This window comes from Canis lupus, chromosome 17, assembly GCF_003254725.2.
Source record: "Canis lupus dingo isolate Sandy chromosome 17, ASM325472v2, whole genome shotgun sequence".
NCBI classification, from domain to species: Eukaryota; Metazoa; Chordata; class Mammalia; order Carnivora; family Canidae; genus Canis; species Canis lupus.
The window spans coordinates 62,587,610-62,607,752 of NC_064259.1; the positions used below are offsets into that span (position 1 = coordinate 62,587,610).

The 20,143-nt window shown below is 42.0% G+C and overlaps 2 protein-coding genes across 37 annotated transcripts in view; one reads left to right on the top strand and one right to left on the bottom strand.

The window, feature by feature from the left end:
- The window catches only part of LRIG2 (leucine rich repeats and immunoglobulin like domains 2), a 154,559-nt gene extending 141,343 nt beyond the window's left edge, over positions 1-13,216 (bottom strand). For 5 of the 31 annotated variants that reach the window (XM_049095854.1, XM_049095846.1, XM_049095855.1 and 2 more), the window contains exons 1-2: positions 11,563-11,685; positions 1,338-1,425 (exon numbers count right to left, since the gene is read on the bottom strand). Coding sequence is in view for 11 of the 31 variants with exons in the window: in XM_049095840.1 (XP_048951797.1) it covers positions 1,338-1,425; positions 11,606-11,679; positions 13,080-13,196 (279 nt within the window). In the remaining 20 variants the exon portion in view is untranslated. Of the gene's footprint in view, positions 1-1,337; positions 1,426-6,834; positions 7,084-11,426; positions 11,740-11,992; positions 12,041-13,079 lie in introns of those variants that run through there. The other 26 variants (XM_035701022.2, XM_049095847.1, XM_049095836.1 and 23 more) reach the window with 19 other exon arrangements.
- SLC16A1 (solute carrier family 16 member 1) overlaps positions 7,084-20,143 on the top strand; it is a 58,651-nt gene continuing 45,591 nt past the window's right edge. For 2 of the 6 annotated variants that reach the window (XM_035701033.2, XM_025452920.3), the window contains exon 1: positions 12,399-12,567. The gene's annotated coding sequence lies outside the window, so the exon portion shown is untranslated. Of the gene's footprint in view, positions 7,221-11,600; positions 11,737-12,398; positions 12,568-13,180; positions 13,321-13,347; positions 13,887-20,143 lie in introns of those variants that run through there. The other 4 variants (XM_025452922.3, XM_025452921.3, XM_025452923.3 and 1 more) reach the window with 4 other exon arrangements.

A 20,143-nucleotide genomic window follows, 5' to 3' on the forward strand; every position in this document is an offset into this window, starting at 1 on the left:
TTGTTCCATGTACAGGAATTAACAATTTAAAAATAGAATTATAAAAATCTTATTACACATGGTAGGCATTCAATAAACATGGAATGAAAGAGTAAATGAATTAAGGTCAATCAACATCTTAAACCTGCACGAAAGCCTTGCTGAATCTGTAACATATAGCAGTGGTGTTATGTGCCAAAACAGCAGCAAATTTTAAGGCTGTAAATGGTCAATGTCTATAAATCTCCAGAACCCGCAGAATTGTGATACAGCTAAGAAAAGAACTTTGGTTGATAGAAGAACAGCATTTTTATAAGTGGTTCTAGGCTAGTTCTTTAAAAATTCCTAAGTAAGTAAAGCCAGATTATCCTCCATTCCCCAAATCTGTAAAAGAATTACCACTCATTGGCAAAAACACCTCTTGTGGTCTAGAAGAAAATGAACTAACTCGTATTAAGAAGGCAGGTCCCAAGCTTGTCTATTGGCAGTTTTATCAACCACTGCAAAACAGTGAAATTTCATAATTGCAGGAAACTAAACGGATTTTTATTTTTATTTATTTTTTAAATTTATATGGGGGGTGGGAGAGAACGGGTAGAGGGAGAGAAAGAAAATCTTTTTTCTTTTTTTTTTTTTTTTTTTTTTGAGAGAAAGAAAATCTTAAGTAGCCTCCACACTCAGCACAGAGCTTGATGTGGGGCTTGATCTCACAACCCTGAGATCATGACCTAAGTCAAAATCAAGAGTCAGACGCTTAACTAAGCCACACAGGTACCTTGACTAAATGACTTTTTAAAGCAAATAAAGTTTGAATTGGGGGGAAAAACCTATTGCCACCTTGTTATTTTTCTAAATGTAACCAATCCATTACTCTCTATTACAAGGAAATTTGATATACAGATGGTCCCCAATTTAGGAGGATTCAACTTATAATTTTTTGACTTTACCATGATGTGAAGGTGATACATCCAGTAGAAACTGCACTTGGAAATTTTATCTTTTCCATGGCTAGAGATATGCATGCTGTATGATCCCCTCTTGTGATGCTGGGCAGGGGCAGTGAGCTGCAGCTCTGTTTAGCCACGTGATCAAGAGGGAAAACAACCCCTACATTTACAATCATTCTCTACCCGCACAACCATTCGGTTTCTCACTCTCAATACAGTATTCAATAAACTGCATGAGATATGCAACATTTTATTATAATATAGATTTTGTTAGATGATTTTGTCCAACTATAGGCTGGACAAATATAAGCATTCTAAGCATGTTTAAGGTAGGTTAGGCCACATAAGCTATGATGTTTGGTAGGTTAAGGGTATTAAATGCATTTTTGATTTACAATAATTTCAACTTACAATAGGTTTATTGGGATGTAACCCCACCACACAGGAAGATCCGTTCTCCCTACGTTTGCTGAGGAAACTGATCCTGAGTGATATTTTTCTGAAAAATAATAAAAGGTAGGGCAATCAGATTTTTCAAATCAACATGTTTATTGTGTCTCCTACTTCAGTGAAGGTCATCAAGAGTTTACACTAAATGCAAAGTTAACTTTTGGCTTTGTTTACTGCCTTATATTCCAAGAAAAGCAAAGCGGCAACCTGTTGTGTATTTAGGTCAAGCCTAGGGACAAGCATAGATCTAAAAAGTGAATTTCTTGGAGTAAAATAATAAAGGGATGACAATGGAATTCTAGATTCTTGTTGGGGAGATGAAGGCTGAATTGTAGAATTCACTGCAGCACAGATTCTTAAAGAATTTTGCCACAAAAAAAAAAAAAAAGAAAAACTAGATAACGTTGAGCAACTCTGTGTAAAATAATTACAATGGTGTCTGGCATAGAAGATTTGCTATGTAAATGTTAACTGCATTTTTTTTAAAGATTTTATTTATTCATTCATGAAAGACACACACAGAGAGAGAGGCAGAGACACAGGCAGAGGGAGAAGCAGGCTCCATGCAGGGAGCCCGACGTGGGACTTGATCCCAGGTCTCCAGGATCACGCTCTGAGCCAAAGGCAGATGCTCAACCCCTGAGCCACCCAGGCGTCCCTGCTAACTGCTATTTATCATCATTATTATAATGAGACTCACAACTTTAAAATAATCAACAAGTTTTTATTAGACATGCTGTACCTTTATATAAAGCAATCTGTAGGATACCAAGAGAAGAAACAGTCCCTGTTTTAAGAATTTTGTAGTGATATATCTTGAAGGAGAATATCAAGTTAAATTGTTAAAGAAAAAAATATTTAGCTTCTTTGAGGCAGCATCTTTTGCTATTTTAGTTGGAGTCCTACATCAAAGGCTGAGAAAAGTTCATAGCTCATTCTTTCCCAAACAAGTTAAAAACAGAGATCACTAAAATTTAAAATAAACAAATACAGTAATTTATTACTTTTCAACAATTTTGGTGTCATAAAATCTATCTGAACCAAACTCCACATAGATCTTGAATACAAAAATCAAAATTCTCAGGGAAGTGAGGCACTTGAGTGGGAGAATCTTTTTTTTTCCCCCCCGATAAGGGTAGAATGCCCAAAGGAAAAGGCCAGGAGGAAGACTGCCTACAGACCTGATTACATGGAACTGTCCTTACCCTTCATGTATCTATATTTCCATTTTTGAGCACCTTTAATTTTGGATACCTTCCAGTCTATGAAAAGAGGAAGAAAAATACAAGAAAAGAAAGGAAGAGGAAAAAAAAGGAACTGTACTACAGCTGTACTGGATAATCCAAAGGTGGGAAATGTTCTTCAGTGAGTTAAAATTATTTTGCCATCTCTCTGAAAAGAAGTAGGCAAAAATCTTTTTGAAAAGAAAGCCTTAATTTCTAGTAGAGATTGCCCTGGAAAGGTTAACTTTCTCAACTGACAGGCAGGCACACCAAACACTCACATAATTTCAACTCCCCTCCAATAGACAATAGAAAATCTATCTTTGAAGCATTAGCCCTTTCTTATCTACCTTAAAATATACTCTGTCCCTCGCTCCCCCCAGCTTTCTCTCCTTGGGTGAAAATTAAGGAGAAATATAGTGTGCTTTGTTAACCTGAGGAAAAGTTTTCTACATGGAGAATGTATAAATTAGATCACATGTTTAGATGGCTATCTGATACCATTAAGATAATTTCTGAATTCTGCAGCTTCTGCATTCTTTTTTTTTAAGATTTTTTTTTAAGATTTTATTTATTTATTCATAGAGACACAGAGAGAGAAAGAGAGGCAGAGACACAGGCAGAGGGAGAAGCAGGCTGCATGACGGGAGCCCGACGTGGGACTCGATCCCAGGTCTCCAGGATCACACCCCAGGCTGCAGGTGGCACTAAACCACTGCGCCACTGGGGCTGCCCAGCTTTTGCATTCTTAATAATGGTCAACACATCAGGACTTTAGAATACCTGAATTTTAAAATACAAAGACTGTACACGTTTGCCTGAGGTCCTTAATACTTCTGGGGATCCACTAAGAGCCATTCCCATGGATTGGTAAGACTTATGAATATGTTTCAAAAAAATTAAGAGATCTAGGTTTTCCAAAGAAGATAGAGCAAGACATGGAGTTTAATTCTCAAGCCAATGCTTTCCCTAAAATAATCATGTACTCCCATAAAGGAAATAGGAAATGAAACATTACATTTAATTTAGATTTGGAGGTGGCCTTCCTTAGCAATTTATTCAAGTATAAACAATAATTATGTAGAAAGGACCTGGTTACAATTACAAAACCTTATTAATTCACATTAATCAGTGGGGAACCTAAATTGCATTACGAAGAGGTTTGAATTATATAATAGAATTACTAAAACTGCTACCTGCCTCTCTTTTCATCTCCAGGTTGTCCTGTACACAGTTTACTAGGTAGAAGGAAGAAGGGTTTTCTATGAAGAAACAGCATATACAAAAGGCTAAATGATCAGGTTTGGGACTTTTTTTTTTTTAACAATCCTGCATTTTCTGCCTATTATCCTCCTCATCATTGTCCTTCTCTATGGCCTCAGGATTTTGAAAATAAAATGAAAATAGCCTAGCCTTTAGCACAGGCTGAGTTAAGTAGACTTAGGTTTAAAAATCTTTATTTAACTTTAAAGAACTTCTAAGCTAAAAATTGCTTAGTGACGTAGCTCTAAGTTTGGGGAAATGGGATGGGATTTCTCTTGGTTCTTGGTAGAAAACTTTTGTTTAGGAGCATGGTTGCAGTGATAAAGAGCTCTCCCCAATAACTCTTGGAGTCCATCTCTCCCTGTCATTCCATTGGATTCTGTTAGTGGGTTTGGTTGTCAACATAGCTTGAATCGCGCAGTCCCATGTTATGGTTGAAGCACATCTTGGCTGTTTCACCCATAATGTGGTCTCATACCTGAATTGATCAAAGGAATGACTAGTGAACCACCAGGGTTATACAAGATGGAGTTAAAAGGCTTCCAGATTAACACATCTTTTCATTGGAAACAGAAGCAAAAACTCTTTTCTAGCCTGACTGGGTCTGATGAAAGAGGACATGAAAGCACTGTATGTAGTGCTCTACTTAGATAACTATCCTAATGAGTGCTACCTGTTTGCAATTTGTCTTTGTGCCTCTCGTTAACTTCCTGTGACATTTACCTTTTCCAGATTCTGGTTCCCACTGATGTGGCTTTGGCAAGTATACGTAAGACAAAATAATGAGGTGTGTGTGCATGGTGGGAATGAAGGAGTGATGAAAACAATGGCTGCCTCAGAATGGTGTATTCTGGGACACTAGGGTGGCTCAGCGGTTGAGTGTCTGCCCTCGGCTCAGGGCATGAGCTCGGAGTCCCAGGATCGAGTCCTGCATCAGGCTCCCTGCATGGAGCCTGCTTCTCCCTCTGACTGTGTCTCTGCCTCTCTCTGTGTCTCTCATGAAAAAAAAAAAAAAAAAAGAATGGTGTATTCTGAGCTTGGTAAGATTTACGATAGTTCTGGCCCTGAGGTACTGAGTATACTAGCAGTCCTGGAGGGTGGTAGCATAGTACAAAGAGTATTGCCCTACTACAAGATTTTTCAGTTTCTTTCTTGCTACTAGATTAGAGGTGGTTAACTGTTAAGAGGTATATTTGTAGACCTAGAAGACTTAAAGAGGGCTCTGCCAGAGCAGGATAGAATTAAAGTCCTCAGTCTAAGACCATGAGTTTGAAGACATTAGAGAGAAAAGAACTTGTGTGTAAGGAGTTTGCTCGGAAACTGAGGCTGAAGGCTGTCCCTTGCAAAGGATGTATGCGGGCCATTTCAATCACTGTGGCCATGGTGACCAAAATGCAACCATGCTCTGAGATGAAAAAATTGTGGAAGAAGTGGTCAGGAAGTCCACTGGGTCTCTTAGGTCTGAATCCTGATCTGCCAGAGGTGACATTAAAAGGAGAAATCTCCATATACGGAGGAAATTGCCAAATGTTGTTACTAAAACTCTTGTTCTGACATTAAACTTTTCCTTGGGGATTTACATAAATTATCACCAACACCATGAGGAAGACCGGGGGTGGCTAGCACTCCCCATTTTGCCTGCCTTCTTTTTTTTTTTTAAGATTTTATTTATTTTCGAAAGAGAGTATATGTGGGTCCACAAAAGGGGATAGGGGCAAAAGGAGAGAATCCTCAAGCGGACTCTGTGCTCGGCCCTAAACCTGATGCAGGGCTCAATCTCACCACCCTGAGATCATGACCTGAGCTGAAACCAAGAGTTGGATGCTTAGCTGACTGAGCCACGCAGGCACCCTCCCTTTTTGCCTGCATCTTAAATAGCGTGGCGGAGTCCAAGCTGGAACAGACTAGCTTCTGCTATATATTTTGCATCCTCTCCCCAACTGCCTACCTATTCCTCATTTTCTAATCCCCCCCTCCCACAATTTTCTTCCTTCCTTCCAAGATTTTATTTATTTGACAGAGAAAGCGAGAGTGAGACCATGAGCAGGGGAAAGGGCAGAAGCAGAAGCAGGCTCCCCACTGAGCAGGAAGCCCACATCAATCCCAGGACCCTGGAGATCATGACCAGAGCCAAAGGCAGACACCCAACTGACTAAGCCACCCAGGTGCCTCCACCATTTTCTGTCATTTTTGTTTTCCCCTTCATACTGTTTAAAAATAAAGTATTAGGAGTTTAAAGAATTGTTTTCTTTTGTATGTATGATGAATAATGTACAATGTAGAAATGTCAAGCAAACATGTACTGTAGTTAGTGCTGTAAAGGGAAGAGCTTCATGAAGCACACTTGAAACATCTGAACCCTTGGGCCCATACCCAGTGGGTATGGACTCACTTCCACCCCACTGCTCACCACTCTTTATTATCTTATACTGAGCTGATTAACTTTTCCTAGTCCTTGAAGACTTTCCAGTTTGAATCTGTGACTTAGATTAAACCTAACTAAAATTCAGGGATTAAGCAGAGTAATGCACCAATAAACAGACTTACAAAACATGAGTATTTGCCTTCCCTTTGGGTCCAGGAAAACCTCTTGGCCTGGCTCCTAGTGGGCAGCTCTGTGGCAAAGGCCATTTCCCTCATAGCAGTAAGGAGGGCCTTCAACATTTTTTAACTCCCCGAAAAGGTAAATCCACAAGAGTCATCTTCTACCTCTTTTATGTTCTAGGTTTTTCTTTGTGAGGACCTTCTTCCTCTATAAACGATTGACAATGAGAATGTCTTATTTAAGGATACCCTTCCACCCTACCCAAAGGGGTATAAGCTTATTCTATGGCCATAAAAATAATCCTACTATTGTACAAGTGTAACATCTGAACCCATGGCTTGTATAAAAGGCAAGCTGGGGGGAGAGAGGAGGCTTCACTCTATTAATACACAACTCAGAAGTGGGGTTGGTAGTCCCTGGACCTTACCTGGGCACAGGTGTCATAGATATTGTACTGCATGGAAGCACTGTGGCAGATTCACAATTCTCAGAGGTCACCACAGACTGAGCTCATGGTTTATTTAAGCCTCATTTTGTTCACCAGTGCAGAATCAAGATCAAGTTAGAACCCCCAGGTCTACCTGGCTACCCAGGCAGGTGGATACATAAAGCTAGTCATTATGATCTAAGAGGCCTCCTTCATTGCATGTACCACTCCTCTGAGTCACATCAGGCTTGAGGTACAGCTGTTCAGGAGTTCCAACTGCCTGCTACTGCTGTTGAGTAGGGGCCATAAGGTCCAAGTTCTCACAATAAAAGATCGCACAGCATGTAATACGGGCACCAGGACACCCAGAACTTCCTGGAATATAGGTGATCTTAAAATTAAGCTTTAAAAAACATGTCCCCATTTAGTGCCTAGAAGTGCCTTGTGAGCATGAGAGTAGTTCCCTACAGTGCATTTTATGGTTTCAAAGGCAGATTTTGTGGCCAACAGCTTTTGTTAGGATTGTTTAGCCCTATGAGGGGTAGAAGGAAACCAGAAAAGGATTTTCCTAAGTCAAGATGGCCTTCAAACTCTAGGGATTAGTCTCCTATGGTATTAATAGTTATAAATGACAATTTCTGCTCATGTATTATTGGTGACAACTATATGATGAATACTTCCTGATGATTCCAGAAAATATTGATTATATGACCTTAAGCAAGTTACTTAACCTCTTGTATCTGTATGTGTAAAATGGGGATTATAACAGTATTTAGTTCATAGCATTTTTATGAGTACTACATGAGTTAATATGTGTAAAGTGCTTAGATCAATGCCTGGCATATAGTATGCACTCCCTAATCCTAGCTATCATCAAGTTATCATTATGATTTCCAATCCCCACCCCATCTGCCTATAATACTAAAGATGGAAAGGAAGGAACTTTGGGTTAGCCAGCATCAAGGAAGTAAGACAGGTCTGGCAAATATGTAGGACCATGCCTAGAAGGAATGCTTGCCAGGAAAGATCTTAAACAATGATATAGGTTACAAAGAGTCTAGGCCAAAACTGTCTCTGTGCTAGCAGCAGTAAGAAGTATACCATAAGCTATATCAGACCAGAAATGGAGTGTATGAGAACTGTATAGCCATATTCAAACAGAGCCTCAGGCAATTTGGTTAAAATAAACTGAATTAGATAAACAGGTCAAGGGTGACGGGCAATGAGGGGGGCTCTTGATGGGATGAGCCTCCCTGACCTGAGCTGAAACCAAGAGCTGTACACTTAACCAACTGCACCACCCAGGCACCCCAGGATTTTATTTTTAAGTAGTCGCAATGCCTAACATGGGGTCCGAACTCACAACCTAGAGATGGAAAGTTGCACACTTTACCAGATGAGCCAGCCAGATACCCTAAGAGTTCTCTGCTTTAAAGAATGCTTTTTAGCATTGACAGTATCTCCTTTACGCTAGTTATGTGCTTAGTAAACTCTTTTTTTCATACATGACACAAAGCAAATTTCAAATTTCATTTTCCATATTCCCCTTTGAGTTATTATAAATTATAATAGGGACATTATTCTTAACCAATTAAGCACCATAGTATTTTTTAAAAATCCCTTTCTGCTTTGTTTGGTGTTAGTGAAATGGGGATAATAGCATCTTCCAGCAAAGAAATGATGGAATTAAGGTAATGTAGGTGAGGTATGTACATTCCAGAAAAAATATACTCTAATTTTATTATATTTCTTTTCTATATAAATCAATGGGGTAACTTAAATAGTAACTTATTGTTAGGAATTTTCAAACTTTTGCATTTGCAATTCTCATCCCATTACTAATTTCTGAGGTTACAACTCTTACCTTAATATCTGTGGAAGTTTTGCTCTCTTGACAAGCTTGCCAAGAGCAGATTACCCATGCATCATCCATCTATTAGCTTTTAAAACAGAAAAGTAAAACTGGGGAATTTCATGCTAAAGCCGAAAGCCACTAAAGGACGCCATGCCTTCTCTGGCTTTGATGTAATGATTTTGAAAGACTCCATGATGAATTTTTTTTTTATTTTAAAAACCACACTTGGGAAGTGCCTGGGTGGCCCACTTGGTTGAGTGACCAACTCGATCTTGGATCAGGTCATGATCTCAGGGCCGTGGGATAGAGCCCTGTGTCACACTCCACCCTGATCGTGGAGTCCACTTGTCCCTCTCCCTCTGCTTTCTGCCCTTCCCTCCCAGCTCTCTCAAATAAATAAAATCTTAAGGAAAAAAAAGGACAGCTTTTCAAAAGCAAAAAACAAACAAAAACAAAAAAACAAACAAACAAAAAAAACCCACCATACTTGGTACAGTAAGAAGACCCTAGAGCCTGCAGATCTGGTTCTTCTGATCCTGCCACTTATTAGATGAGTGGCCAAAAAGCCTTTTGGCTTCTCTGGGCCTTAATTTCCATTCTGTAAAATTTCTCAGCTCTAATTCTGATCCTGTGCTTACTAGTTTATTTCTTCAATTTCTCTAATCAGGAAGAAATCTGGCAGGAAAGCAAGAATTTTACCTGTATCATTTTTTTTTAAGTTTTTTTTTTTTTTAAGATTTATTTATTTATGATAGACATAGAGAGAGAGAGAGAGAGAGAGAGAGATGGGCAGAGACACAGGAGGAGGGAGAAGCAGGCTCCATGCCGGGAACCCGACATGGGACTCGATCCCGGGACTCCAGGATCACGCCCCGGGCCAAAGGCAGGCGCTAAACCACTGAGCCACCCAGGGATCCCCCTACCTGTATCATTTTATCAGTTTTGCCAGCTCACCCATCCTATTTCTACTTTTTAAGCTGACCCCCTTTCCCCTGCTTCTGACCTTTTCCTCTTAAGCACTTTATAAACACATTACAATATTAACTGTATTGTAATTGTAAGCACTCACAAACACTTGTCGAGTGCTTTCCAAGTTTTACCAACCCCTTCTGCAAACACTCTTATTTGATTATCATAACAGCTCAGGCTGGCATATATTACCTTGATTTTACCTGGCCCAGAAGAGTTCAATGAATTAATTGTCCAAAGTAACACAAATAATAAGATATGGGAACAAACCTTCTCATTCCAACATCTATACTCTTTCTACAACACTACAGTTCCTACTAAGAGCAGATCCAGATTTTGTGCAGCCTGAGGTGTATACAATTTTGGTGGACATTTTCAAGAAAAGGAATACAGAATTACCACAGAAGACCAATATGATCCTGTGAACCCATTGTTAGGGCCCCCTTTAGGGCCATGGAAGGAATCTATTCAAATGAAGTGCTTTTAGGATTAACCTCTAGGATCCAGTTTCATGGTTTTCCATAGTTATACAATTATTTAGTGCTTACTGTATGCCAGACTTAAGTAAAATACTATTTTTATTATTATAAAAACCCTATGAGGTAGGTATTGTCCTTGTTTCACAGAGCAGAGAATGAGGCTTGGAGAGCAAAATAATTTGTCTAACAATACAGAGCTTGTAGATGCCAAGTATCAAAATTGGAACTCAGATCTGGTTTCTGGGTTGATATTATAAAGCTACCCCACTCCGTTCCTATTCAGGTTTCCTGGGAATCAACTTACTCTACCACTTCCCGCTACATTCTATAGTTCTGGCTCTGATAAAGTTCACGTCTGAACCAGTCCCATTTTGTCTCCCTAACTCAGTTCTCTTACCATCCACCATCAATGCTGCTACCACCCCATCATTCCTGAAGCACTGCTGTTCTAAATCCTGAAATGACTTCCTCCTCTGCATTTATCCAAGGTGCAAAGCAGTTACCGCTCACATGCACTGCATGGCCACAGATTCCATAGGGTCTTCTGAGGCACTGAACTATCACTGAAAACCTTCTTTGTGTGAAACAGAGGCAGAGGGACACCTGGGGGGCTCAGCGGTTGAGCCCCTGCCTTCTGCTCAGGGCGTGATTCTGAAGTCTCAGGATCGAGTCCCAGATTGGGCTCCCAGCCTGGAGCCTGCTTCTCCCTCTGCCTGTGTCTCTCGTGAATAAACAAATAAAATCTTAAAAAAAAAAAAAGAAAAAGAAAAAGAAAAAGAAACAGAGACAGAGACAGAATGGGTGAAGGGTAAAGCAGATTTACATCTCGGGACCTGACCCCTCAATCCTCACTCCTCAATCTCAGTTCTTCATTTGCAAGACAAAACCTTAAGGCCGACTCCCCAGGGCTGTGGCAATTCAGGGTAGAAGGGGCTGGTTTGGGGGGCAAATAGCAAGTGGTCATCCGGTGTCGGTTGTTTTCTCCCTGACTCAATCTCCCCAAAGCACTTGCAGACTCTTGGAAGGCAGGGAGGCCTTCATACGTTTTTGGTTATTTCCCAAAAGCCAACATAAGAGCCACCTCGTGTTTACTGAAGCGGATCACTTGAGCTGATAACACCTCCAGTGCTCTAACTTGCTCAAGAACCTACAATGGCTCTGAGAACAAAACCAGGCTCTGGAGTCTGACTTTGGGTGTTGGCCAATTACTCTGTGGCCTCTGGGAAGTCACTTAACCTCTCTGAGCCTCAAGCCCCCTTATTTGTGAAATGTTAATAATAGTCGGCTACCTCATACGGTTAGGAGGATAATTCCGGCGAACTGTCCCTCAAAACTGCCGGCTCTAATTATATCCTGTCCCGAACGTTCAGTGTCCCTAAAAGCTTGGCCTCCGCGTTCTCGCGTCTCGGTGTTTCCGACACTCACAGCCCTTCTCCTCAGGGACCCGCCTCAGGCGCCCCGCGCTGACCTGCTCTTCTTCCCCGACTTCTGCGCGTATCGAGCGCCCAGCATTGGTCCAGCGCCCCGGGAGGCTGGCAGGCTCTGCGTGGAGGAAGTTCAATCAGTTCTCTTATCGAAACCACCAAAAGCGCCCGTAAGGTCTGTCCTACTGCTGTTGCCGTTTTCAAGAACAGGAAACAGGCCCTGAGGGTTCGAGCGACTTCCCCGAGTTCCCCGAACTCCGCGGAGGCCACAGCCCGCGCCCGCGCCCGCGCCCGCGCCCTCGCCCTCGCCCTCACCGCCCGCCCCGCGGCCGCTTCCCGGGCCCGAGGTGCCCCGAGCCGACGCACGCCCGGCCCCGTCCCTCCTCTGCACGCGCTTCCCCGCTCCTCCGCGCGCCCGTCGCCCCCCACACCTGAGTCGGCCCCCGGGGTGCGCCCCTCCGTCCTCGGCGGCTTTTCCCTTTGCTCCGCCCGGGGCTGAGGGCGGGGGCCGGGGCCGGGGCCGGGGCCGGGGCCCCGCACGCGCGCAGGTCACCGCGAACTCCTGGGACCGGGGACCCGAGGGGCTGGCTCGGCAGAGGCGCGCGGAGCCGGGGCGCCGAGCGCGGGTCGCGCAGGGCCGCGGGTCACGTGGCGGGGAGGGGGCGGCGGCGCGCGCCAGAGCGCGGGCGGGCGGGCGGGCGGGCGCGCGCCTCAGAGCGTGTGGAGGCGCGAGTCGCGATTTGGGCGTCCGGGGGGGGGGGGGGGGGGGCGGCGGCCGGGAGGGCCGGCTCCGCCCCCTGTGCGCATGCTCCGGCCCCGCCGATTATAAGGCAGCCCCGCGGGCCCGGCCCCGACAAAGTGCTGGCGAGCTGCGACGTGACCCGCCGGCCGCGTGGGTGCCCGGGGAGCGACCGAGGCAGCTGGCGAAGGACGCGACCTGGCCGCGGGCCCTGCGGAACTCCAGCCGCGTCACGTACACGCTCGGCGGCGCGAGCCGCGCATAACGGTTAGTCGGATAACGGCGGGCGGCGGAGCTCGGCGCGGCCCCCGCCGTCCCCCTGCCTGGGGAGGGAGCCTCGGGGCGCAGACCTGGGTCGCGGGGGCGGGGGCGGGCGCGGGGGGTCCGGCGGGGTCCGGCGCGGCGTGGTGGCGGCGGGCAGCCGCGTGGTGCCGGAGCGCGGCGTTGGGGAAGGAGACCTGAGGCGATGGAGACGGCGCCTCGCCCCGCCGAGCTGCGGCCCCGTAGTCAGGTGCTGGCCGCCGGCCCGGCCTGGCCCGGCAGAGGAGCTGGGCTTGGGTGCCGGTGACCTTGGGGAAGTAGCGTTTCCTCCCGCGCTCGGGAGCCTCCTCGAGAGATGCTTTTGATTTGGAGGAGGGACGACGTGGGGCCGGTTCACGTGGTGCCTGTGCGCTCTCCTGGCCGCGTCCTGCTCCGAGGGAAGGGACTCGGGGCGGGAGTTACTTGGGACTCGTGGCGCGCCCGCCCCGGCCGCCCGGGCCAGCCAATCCTTGCCTCACCTGGTGACTTGCGAGAGTGGTGTGGGAGCCGCAGCCCCCGCCGCCGAGACGTGACCGCAGGGCTCCCGCGGACTTGGCGGAGGGTCGGGACTGGTGCCGACGAGGACTCTTTGTCATTCAACCTGTGGCTGCTGAACGTCGGCTGCAGCGCCCTCGCGCTCCGGGGCTCGAAGGCGGCCCTGCAGCGAGCAGTCTGAAGGGGAGCCTTACACTCGCTCAGATGCACGGCGTTTTGTTCCAAGTACATCTTTTTTTTTTTTTTTTTTCCCCCACGTGCATTTTAGAGTTTCATTTCTTTGTCACGACTCACTTGGTGTGACAAGCAGTGGCCAGAACTACTGTGTAATTATTTTAGAAGCAAACGAATTTCTACTTGACCCGAGTTTCCAGCGTTTGCTTATAAGAACTAGGTGTCTGTTGATAACAGTAGAATGTTTAGTTACTCTTTACCATAACTAATTTTGAAATTTTTTTTTTCCCAGAAGTTATTCCGGTTTCGAAATAAAATGCGTACACGTCAGTGCCCTGGCAAAACAAATGTGGGCTTAGTAACTACTGGAATGCCATTATAGGGTGAACTCTGAATTGTGTGAGAGTTTGGAAGAGTATGAGTAGGAATTAGGCGTTAATAAACAATGTCAATGTCGTTTACCAGAACTGCAGTGAATTAGAGACTACGTATCTTCTCCTTTTTCGTTTGGCATTCAGTAGTACCCATAAGTCCAAGTCTTAGCCCTGATGTATGACTTTGCCTTCAGATTGCCATAGAAAATATCGGGAATTCAAGACATCTAGCCTTTAATATAGGTAATGTATAGGTATTATTTTAAAATTTAACATACTTCAGTAATTTAGGGTTTAGATAAATGCTGTTTAATCAAATTGCAGTGACTTGTAAAATATGCAACTTAATGGTCTGCAGAGCATTTTGTGAGATTTTTATAGCTGAATAGGTTTAAAGGTTTGGTTGTAAGCTTAACATAATAGGCTCTAACATCCTTAAACAGATTAAAAAAAATAAAAGGATAAAAAGGGTCATAGGATGAAACAGTTGATAGTGTTTCAGTGGTTTACATGTCTTTTTATCTTCTAAATGTTAATACATATAATATTAACCCTGAAAAAGATCTTAATAACCAGCTAGTTAGGTTCCCTTATTTTACAGATTAGGAAACTGAAGTTGCAGAAGTTAAGGGACTCGGCACTGTAGGTGTGAAAACTTGATGTTTGTGTGGGAATTAATATGTCTTTTGACTCCTATTTAATTAGGTTAGCACTCTTGAGCTTTTTTTTTTTTTTTTTAAGATTTTATTTATTTATTTGAGACCGAGCATGAATGGGTTGGAGGGCCAAAAGGAGAGGGAGAAGCAGACTCCCTGCTGAGCAGAGAATCCCCTCAGGGCTCAATCCCAAGACCCTGAGATCATGACCGGAGCTGAAGGCAGACGCTTAACTGACTGAGCCACCCAGACGTCCCTACTCTTGAGCTTTCTGTAAAATTGCTAATATGGATATAAATTATTTTATACTAAAATGGGTATCTTGAGAAACTTTTCCAGTTTATGTTCTTCATTTCCATTGTGTTTTCAGTCCACTTTATAATGCATTCCTATGTAGAATTTAGGTCCCTATAAATGCCTTTATGGCCAGTCTGTTATTGTTGCAGAGGAAGACCAGAAAGATGGAACCTTGGATATGAGAAAAACAGACCAGAGTTGTGAATATTTATGTATTCAGCAATTTGTTCTTAGTTACTAGGCACCATGAGAGATTTATTTATTTATTTATTTATTTATTTATTTATTTATTTATTTTTTTTACCATGAGAGATTTAGTATTCAGCAGTGAACAAGTTCTGGCCCTATCCCTCCTAGAGTTTGTGGTTTTAACTGGAGAGCAGATAAATAACAGTGATCACATGTACAGATAGATAAAGTACAGGTTCCTATGGAACAAACAAAAGTGTATTCTGTATGTGTGAGAAGACACCCAACCTAGTGTGAAAGCAATCTGGATAGGCCTCTCTGAGCAAATGCTACTTAACTTTTTAGACTTGAAAGTTAGGAGCTAACTAGGCAAGGAAGTGATGGTAGAGCATTCCAGACACGAATGCTGAAGCTGCAGTCAGAGTACGGGTACATTAGAGAAACTGTAAGAATTTATCAGAGCTAAAGCATAAGAGGGAAAAGGGAAATTAGGGACAGATGGAAGTTGGAGAGGTAGATAATATCAGAAAATGGAAGGCCTTATAAGTCATTTTAAAGGGTTAGGGAAGGGACTAGTTTAAAAATTTAGAGAAGCACTCTTGCCTGGAAGCTGATCAAAAGCAGTTTAAGGGTTGTAAGTGGGATTGGGGATCAGATTTTGCATTTTAGGGTCATCACTCTGTATACAGTGTGGGAAACAGGTTGAAAGGAGGCTGTTGGGAGTCTGTGAGACCATAGAGATAGACAGTAGTGGGAGGACGAAAGAGAGGGGAACATAGGATTCAGTGGTGGAGCCAGAGGTAGGAGACTGAGCCAGCCAGAGTTAATGATATCTCTGAGGTTTCTAACTTGACCAAATATGATTCTATGCTTTATTAGATGGTATAGGTCTCCATTTAAGCAGTGGGGACAACTATGACATTGTATGGCTAGCCCAGGGCTGCAAATGAAACAAATCCATTCCTGTCTTCTTTGTAGTTCTGTTAGTGTTATTGATAATGATGTTTTTTTCTTATTTATTCTGCTTTAAACAATTTATTATCGAAAATTTCAAACACAGGAGCCAGTGTTTCATCTATACCCTTTTCTACACCCCCACAGTTGCTACTGGGTTATTCTGAAATAATGCCTACATATATAATTACTTCGTCTGTGAATATTTCAGTTATCTAAAAGATAGTCCTAAAAAAATCAGCCACATACTGTTTTCTCACTTGTAAAAATCAACATCACCAAATAACCAGGCAATATTCAAATTTTCCTCAGTTGGTTTCTCTTTTCTTTTCTTTTCTTTTCTTTTCTTTTCTTTTCTTTTCTTTTCAGTAAGCTCTACTTCCAACATGGGGCTTGAGCTCAAGGCCCTGAGATCAAGAGTCACAGGCTCTCATTGACTGAACCAGCCAGGCATACCCCTAAGTTTGTTTTTTGTTTTTTAAGGTCTATTTATTTATTTATTTGAGAGGGAGAGAAAGCAAGGTGGTGGGGAGGGGCAGAGGGATAAGGGAGAGAAACTCAAGCCGACTCCATGCTGAGTGTGGAGCCTGACATGGGACTCAGTTTCACAACCCTTAGATCACGACCTGAGCCAAAACCAAGAGTTGGATGTTCAACCAATTGTACCACCCAGGTGCCCCCCTTCCCCAAGTTGTGTTTAAATAATTGATTTGTTTGATTTGGGATCCAAACATAGTCACACATTTACATTTGGTTGGTATGTCTTTTATTTTTCAAAGATGTTATTTATTTATTCATGAGAGAGAGAGGCAGAGACACAGGCAGAGGGAGAAGTAGGCTCTATGCAAGGAGCCTGACATGGGACTCGATCCTGGGTCTCCAGGATCAGGCCCTGGGCTGAAGGCGGTGCTAAACCGCTGAGCCACCCGGGCTGCCCTGGTATGTCTTTTTTATCTACAGTTTCTTCCTTTCTCATTTTCCTCATAATTTCTTTGCTGAAGAAACCAGGTTAGTTTTTCCTAAAATTTCCCTCATCCTGGATCTTCTGGACTATGTCCCTCTGGAATAGTTTTAACATGTTCTAGTTCAACATGACCCTTGATTCCCTGTATTTCCTATAAATTAGTAGCTAAATTGGAGACTTCAGGCATACTTAGATTAGTTCAGGTTTGATTTCTGAGAGTAGGGACAGTGTGGGGGGAGAGGACAAATATAATTCATAGGTGATGATGTATTATTTTTCTTTCCATCAGGGCGCCTATGTTTGGTTATCACTGATTCTGCTCTATTAACCGTGTGGTTCCACTTTTTCGTTAGTGGTTTGCAAATGGTCTTTTATTCTCTAGAATTCCTTTTTTTTTTTTTTTTTTAAGATTTTATTAGAGAGAAGGTGTGGGGGAGAGGCAGAGGGAGAAGGAGAAGCAAGCTCCCCACTGAGCAAGGAGCATGATGTGATGCGGTTCCGTCCCAGGACCCTGGGATCATGACCTGAGCCAAAGGCACTTAACTGACTGAGCCACCCAGAAGTCCCTCTCTAACATTCTAGAATACCTCTATAGAGAGAAATAGGGTTTTTTTTTTTCCTGTTTTATTTTGAGATTTAATTGACATCACTATATAAGTTTAAGGTGTACAGCATAATGGCTTGACTAGCATATATTGTGAAATGATTGCCACAAAAAAACTTAGTTAGCATCTGTTAGCTCATTAGATAAAAAGAGCAGAAAAAAAATTTTTTTCCTTTTGAACAAAACTCAGGATTTACTCTCTTAACCTTCATATACATCATATAGCAGTGTTAACTGTATTCGTAATGCTGTGCCTCACATCCCTAGTACTTAGCTTATAATTAGAAGTTGGTACCTTCTGATCATCCTCTTCTAAGTGGTTTTTGAATAGTAAGGGCAATTTAAAGTTGGTATGTTTTAATACATTATAAGTGATTGAGACACTATCTTTTTGGAGAAATGTATAGTTAAATGTTTCAAAATATGTCCTCTTTAAAAGTCAGTATTATGTTAAAATGTTTGTAGCACTTGATATTAACATTTCAAATGGTTTTTAGTATTTGGAGTATTTATAATTTCTATTCTTAGATTAATAGGGTTTCTTTTGGTATTCTCTTTGTTGAAAAACTTATTTGTTCCTGTAGCTTTTGGGGAATTTCTGGTAGAATCTTTACCAAATCTAAATTTCTAGCTGTAACCAGAATACAGATTTTAAATTCCGTAAGTACAGAGATTGATTATTCTTATCAATGATCTGCATTTCTAATTATCTCTTGGGCATTTCAAACTTAAAATATTATTTAAGGTTCGTTATTTCTACCTGTTTTCAACTTCCCTTCATCCCCCAAACCTAGTCTTCTGACTACATTCTTTCAGGTAATCAGGCTTTAAAACCTCTGAGTCATCTTCATACTTCCCCAGTCAGGCCCCTGCCCTCCCAAATGCAGTTATGTGTCAAGCCCTTCTCTTTGTTTTCTCTCTTGTGTCCATTCTGTCCCCCATTCCACACACTCCACTTTTCTTTTTTTTTTTTCCACTTTTCATTTTTGTTATTACTCTCTAGTTCCTGCTGCTACTATGATTGTTGCGGTTGCCTTGTATCTTCTATCATTGCCATTCCCCATTTCCAGTCTGTTCTGTAATCTGCTACCAGTTTTGGTCATGTCATTTCTCTAATCAGAACCTTCTCATGACTTTCTAGTGCCTACCAAATTTAGTATTTGTCTCGATAGATTTAAGCCTTCTACAATATATGACTCCAAGTTACCCTTCTTGAGTTGTAGGTTATTCTTCTTTTAACTTGTACTGACAAACAGAAATTTTTCTCCATGCTTTTTTCCCTGTAATATTTTTTTTTCCTCTTTTCCTGGTCATAGGATCTATTCTATGTATGCCACAATTAGTATAGTTGACATGTTTGAGCCCTTGTGTCCTATAAAGAATTGATGACACAGCAATAATGATCTTAAGGAAATGGTGATTTCTCTTCTGGGGTCACAGTACAATGACAGCATGAGTTCACATCTACCAAGGGGGGAGACTGGCTCCAAGGGCTGAGCTATTGAGGAGTACAACTGACTATTTATGCAGAAGAAGCAGAATCTAGTTGTGTTGGTTGTCGATACTATTCTGTTTCTAATCACAGTTCATGATATTGTTGAATTTAATCAGATTTGATTACAATGACTAGCCTTCATATAAAAGAGAAATTCTTCAAAATGTAGAAGCATTGTAAGCCACATTTTTGATCATTTGTTGAAAAATATTTCTTCCCTTTGATTTTGCTCTTATTGTAAATCACTGAAGATTATTGAGTGAGTGAAAGCTTGATAATACTGCTCAAGTGTGTTAAACTGTTTTTGATCATAACGGGACTTTTTTTTGTTTGATTAAGTTTTTATTTTAATCCTGATATATTTAACATGGTGTTAATATCACTTTCAGGTATACAGTATAGTGGTTGAACAATTCTGTACATTACTCAGTGTTCATCATGATAAGTGTACTTGTAATAGGGCTTTTGTATGTTGTTTTATATAATTTTGAGACTCAAAGCTTTTACTTTATTAACTTTCTCTTCTGTTCCCCTATCAAGGATTTTTAACCTGGGAATCTACAGATTGGTCGTCCATGATGGATGGAATTCAGGGAGTGTCTGAACTTGCTGGAGAAAAAAAAATTACTTCTTTTCATTAACTTCTACATAAAATTTAGATTTCTTTCAACTATGAATGTAGGCAACAAGCCATAGTAGTTTTAGCAGTACCTGTGACTTTGTCACCAATAAAAAACACAAATTTTCACATAATACAGTGGCTGTAGCCATATTGAAATTGTTTAAATTAATTTCTTCAAAGTTACTGTGGTTATTAGATCTTCTAGAGCTTATCTAATTTGTTATTTTTAAAAGCTCATATCGGGACGACTGTGTGGCTCAGCGGTTGAGCGTCTGCCTTTGGCTCAGAGCATGATACCGGGATCCTGGGATCGAGTCCCACATCCGGCTCCCTGCGTGGAGCCTGCTTCTCCCTCTGCCTGTGTCTTTGCCTCTCTCTGTGTGTCTCTCATGAATAAATAAAATCTTTTAAAAAAATAATAAAAATAAAAATAGAAGCACATATCAATTAAAAAGCATATATCAATTAAAAATATTTTAACAATTATACATTTGTATTTTATTTTATGCATTTAAAAATGTCATTCTAACAAGAATAATGACAGGTTTTACCAAACTGTCAAAGGAATCTGTGGCACCAAAGAGCCTAAGGACTTCTAGTCCTAACTCTTATATGTCTTTTCCAATATAAGAATGGTTAGCCAGAACCTGTGATGGAATATAGCATACAAATCATGATGTCACAGGTTTATATAAATAATTTGGCCATTGACTTTTGTA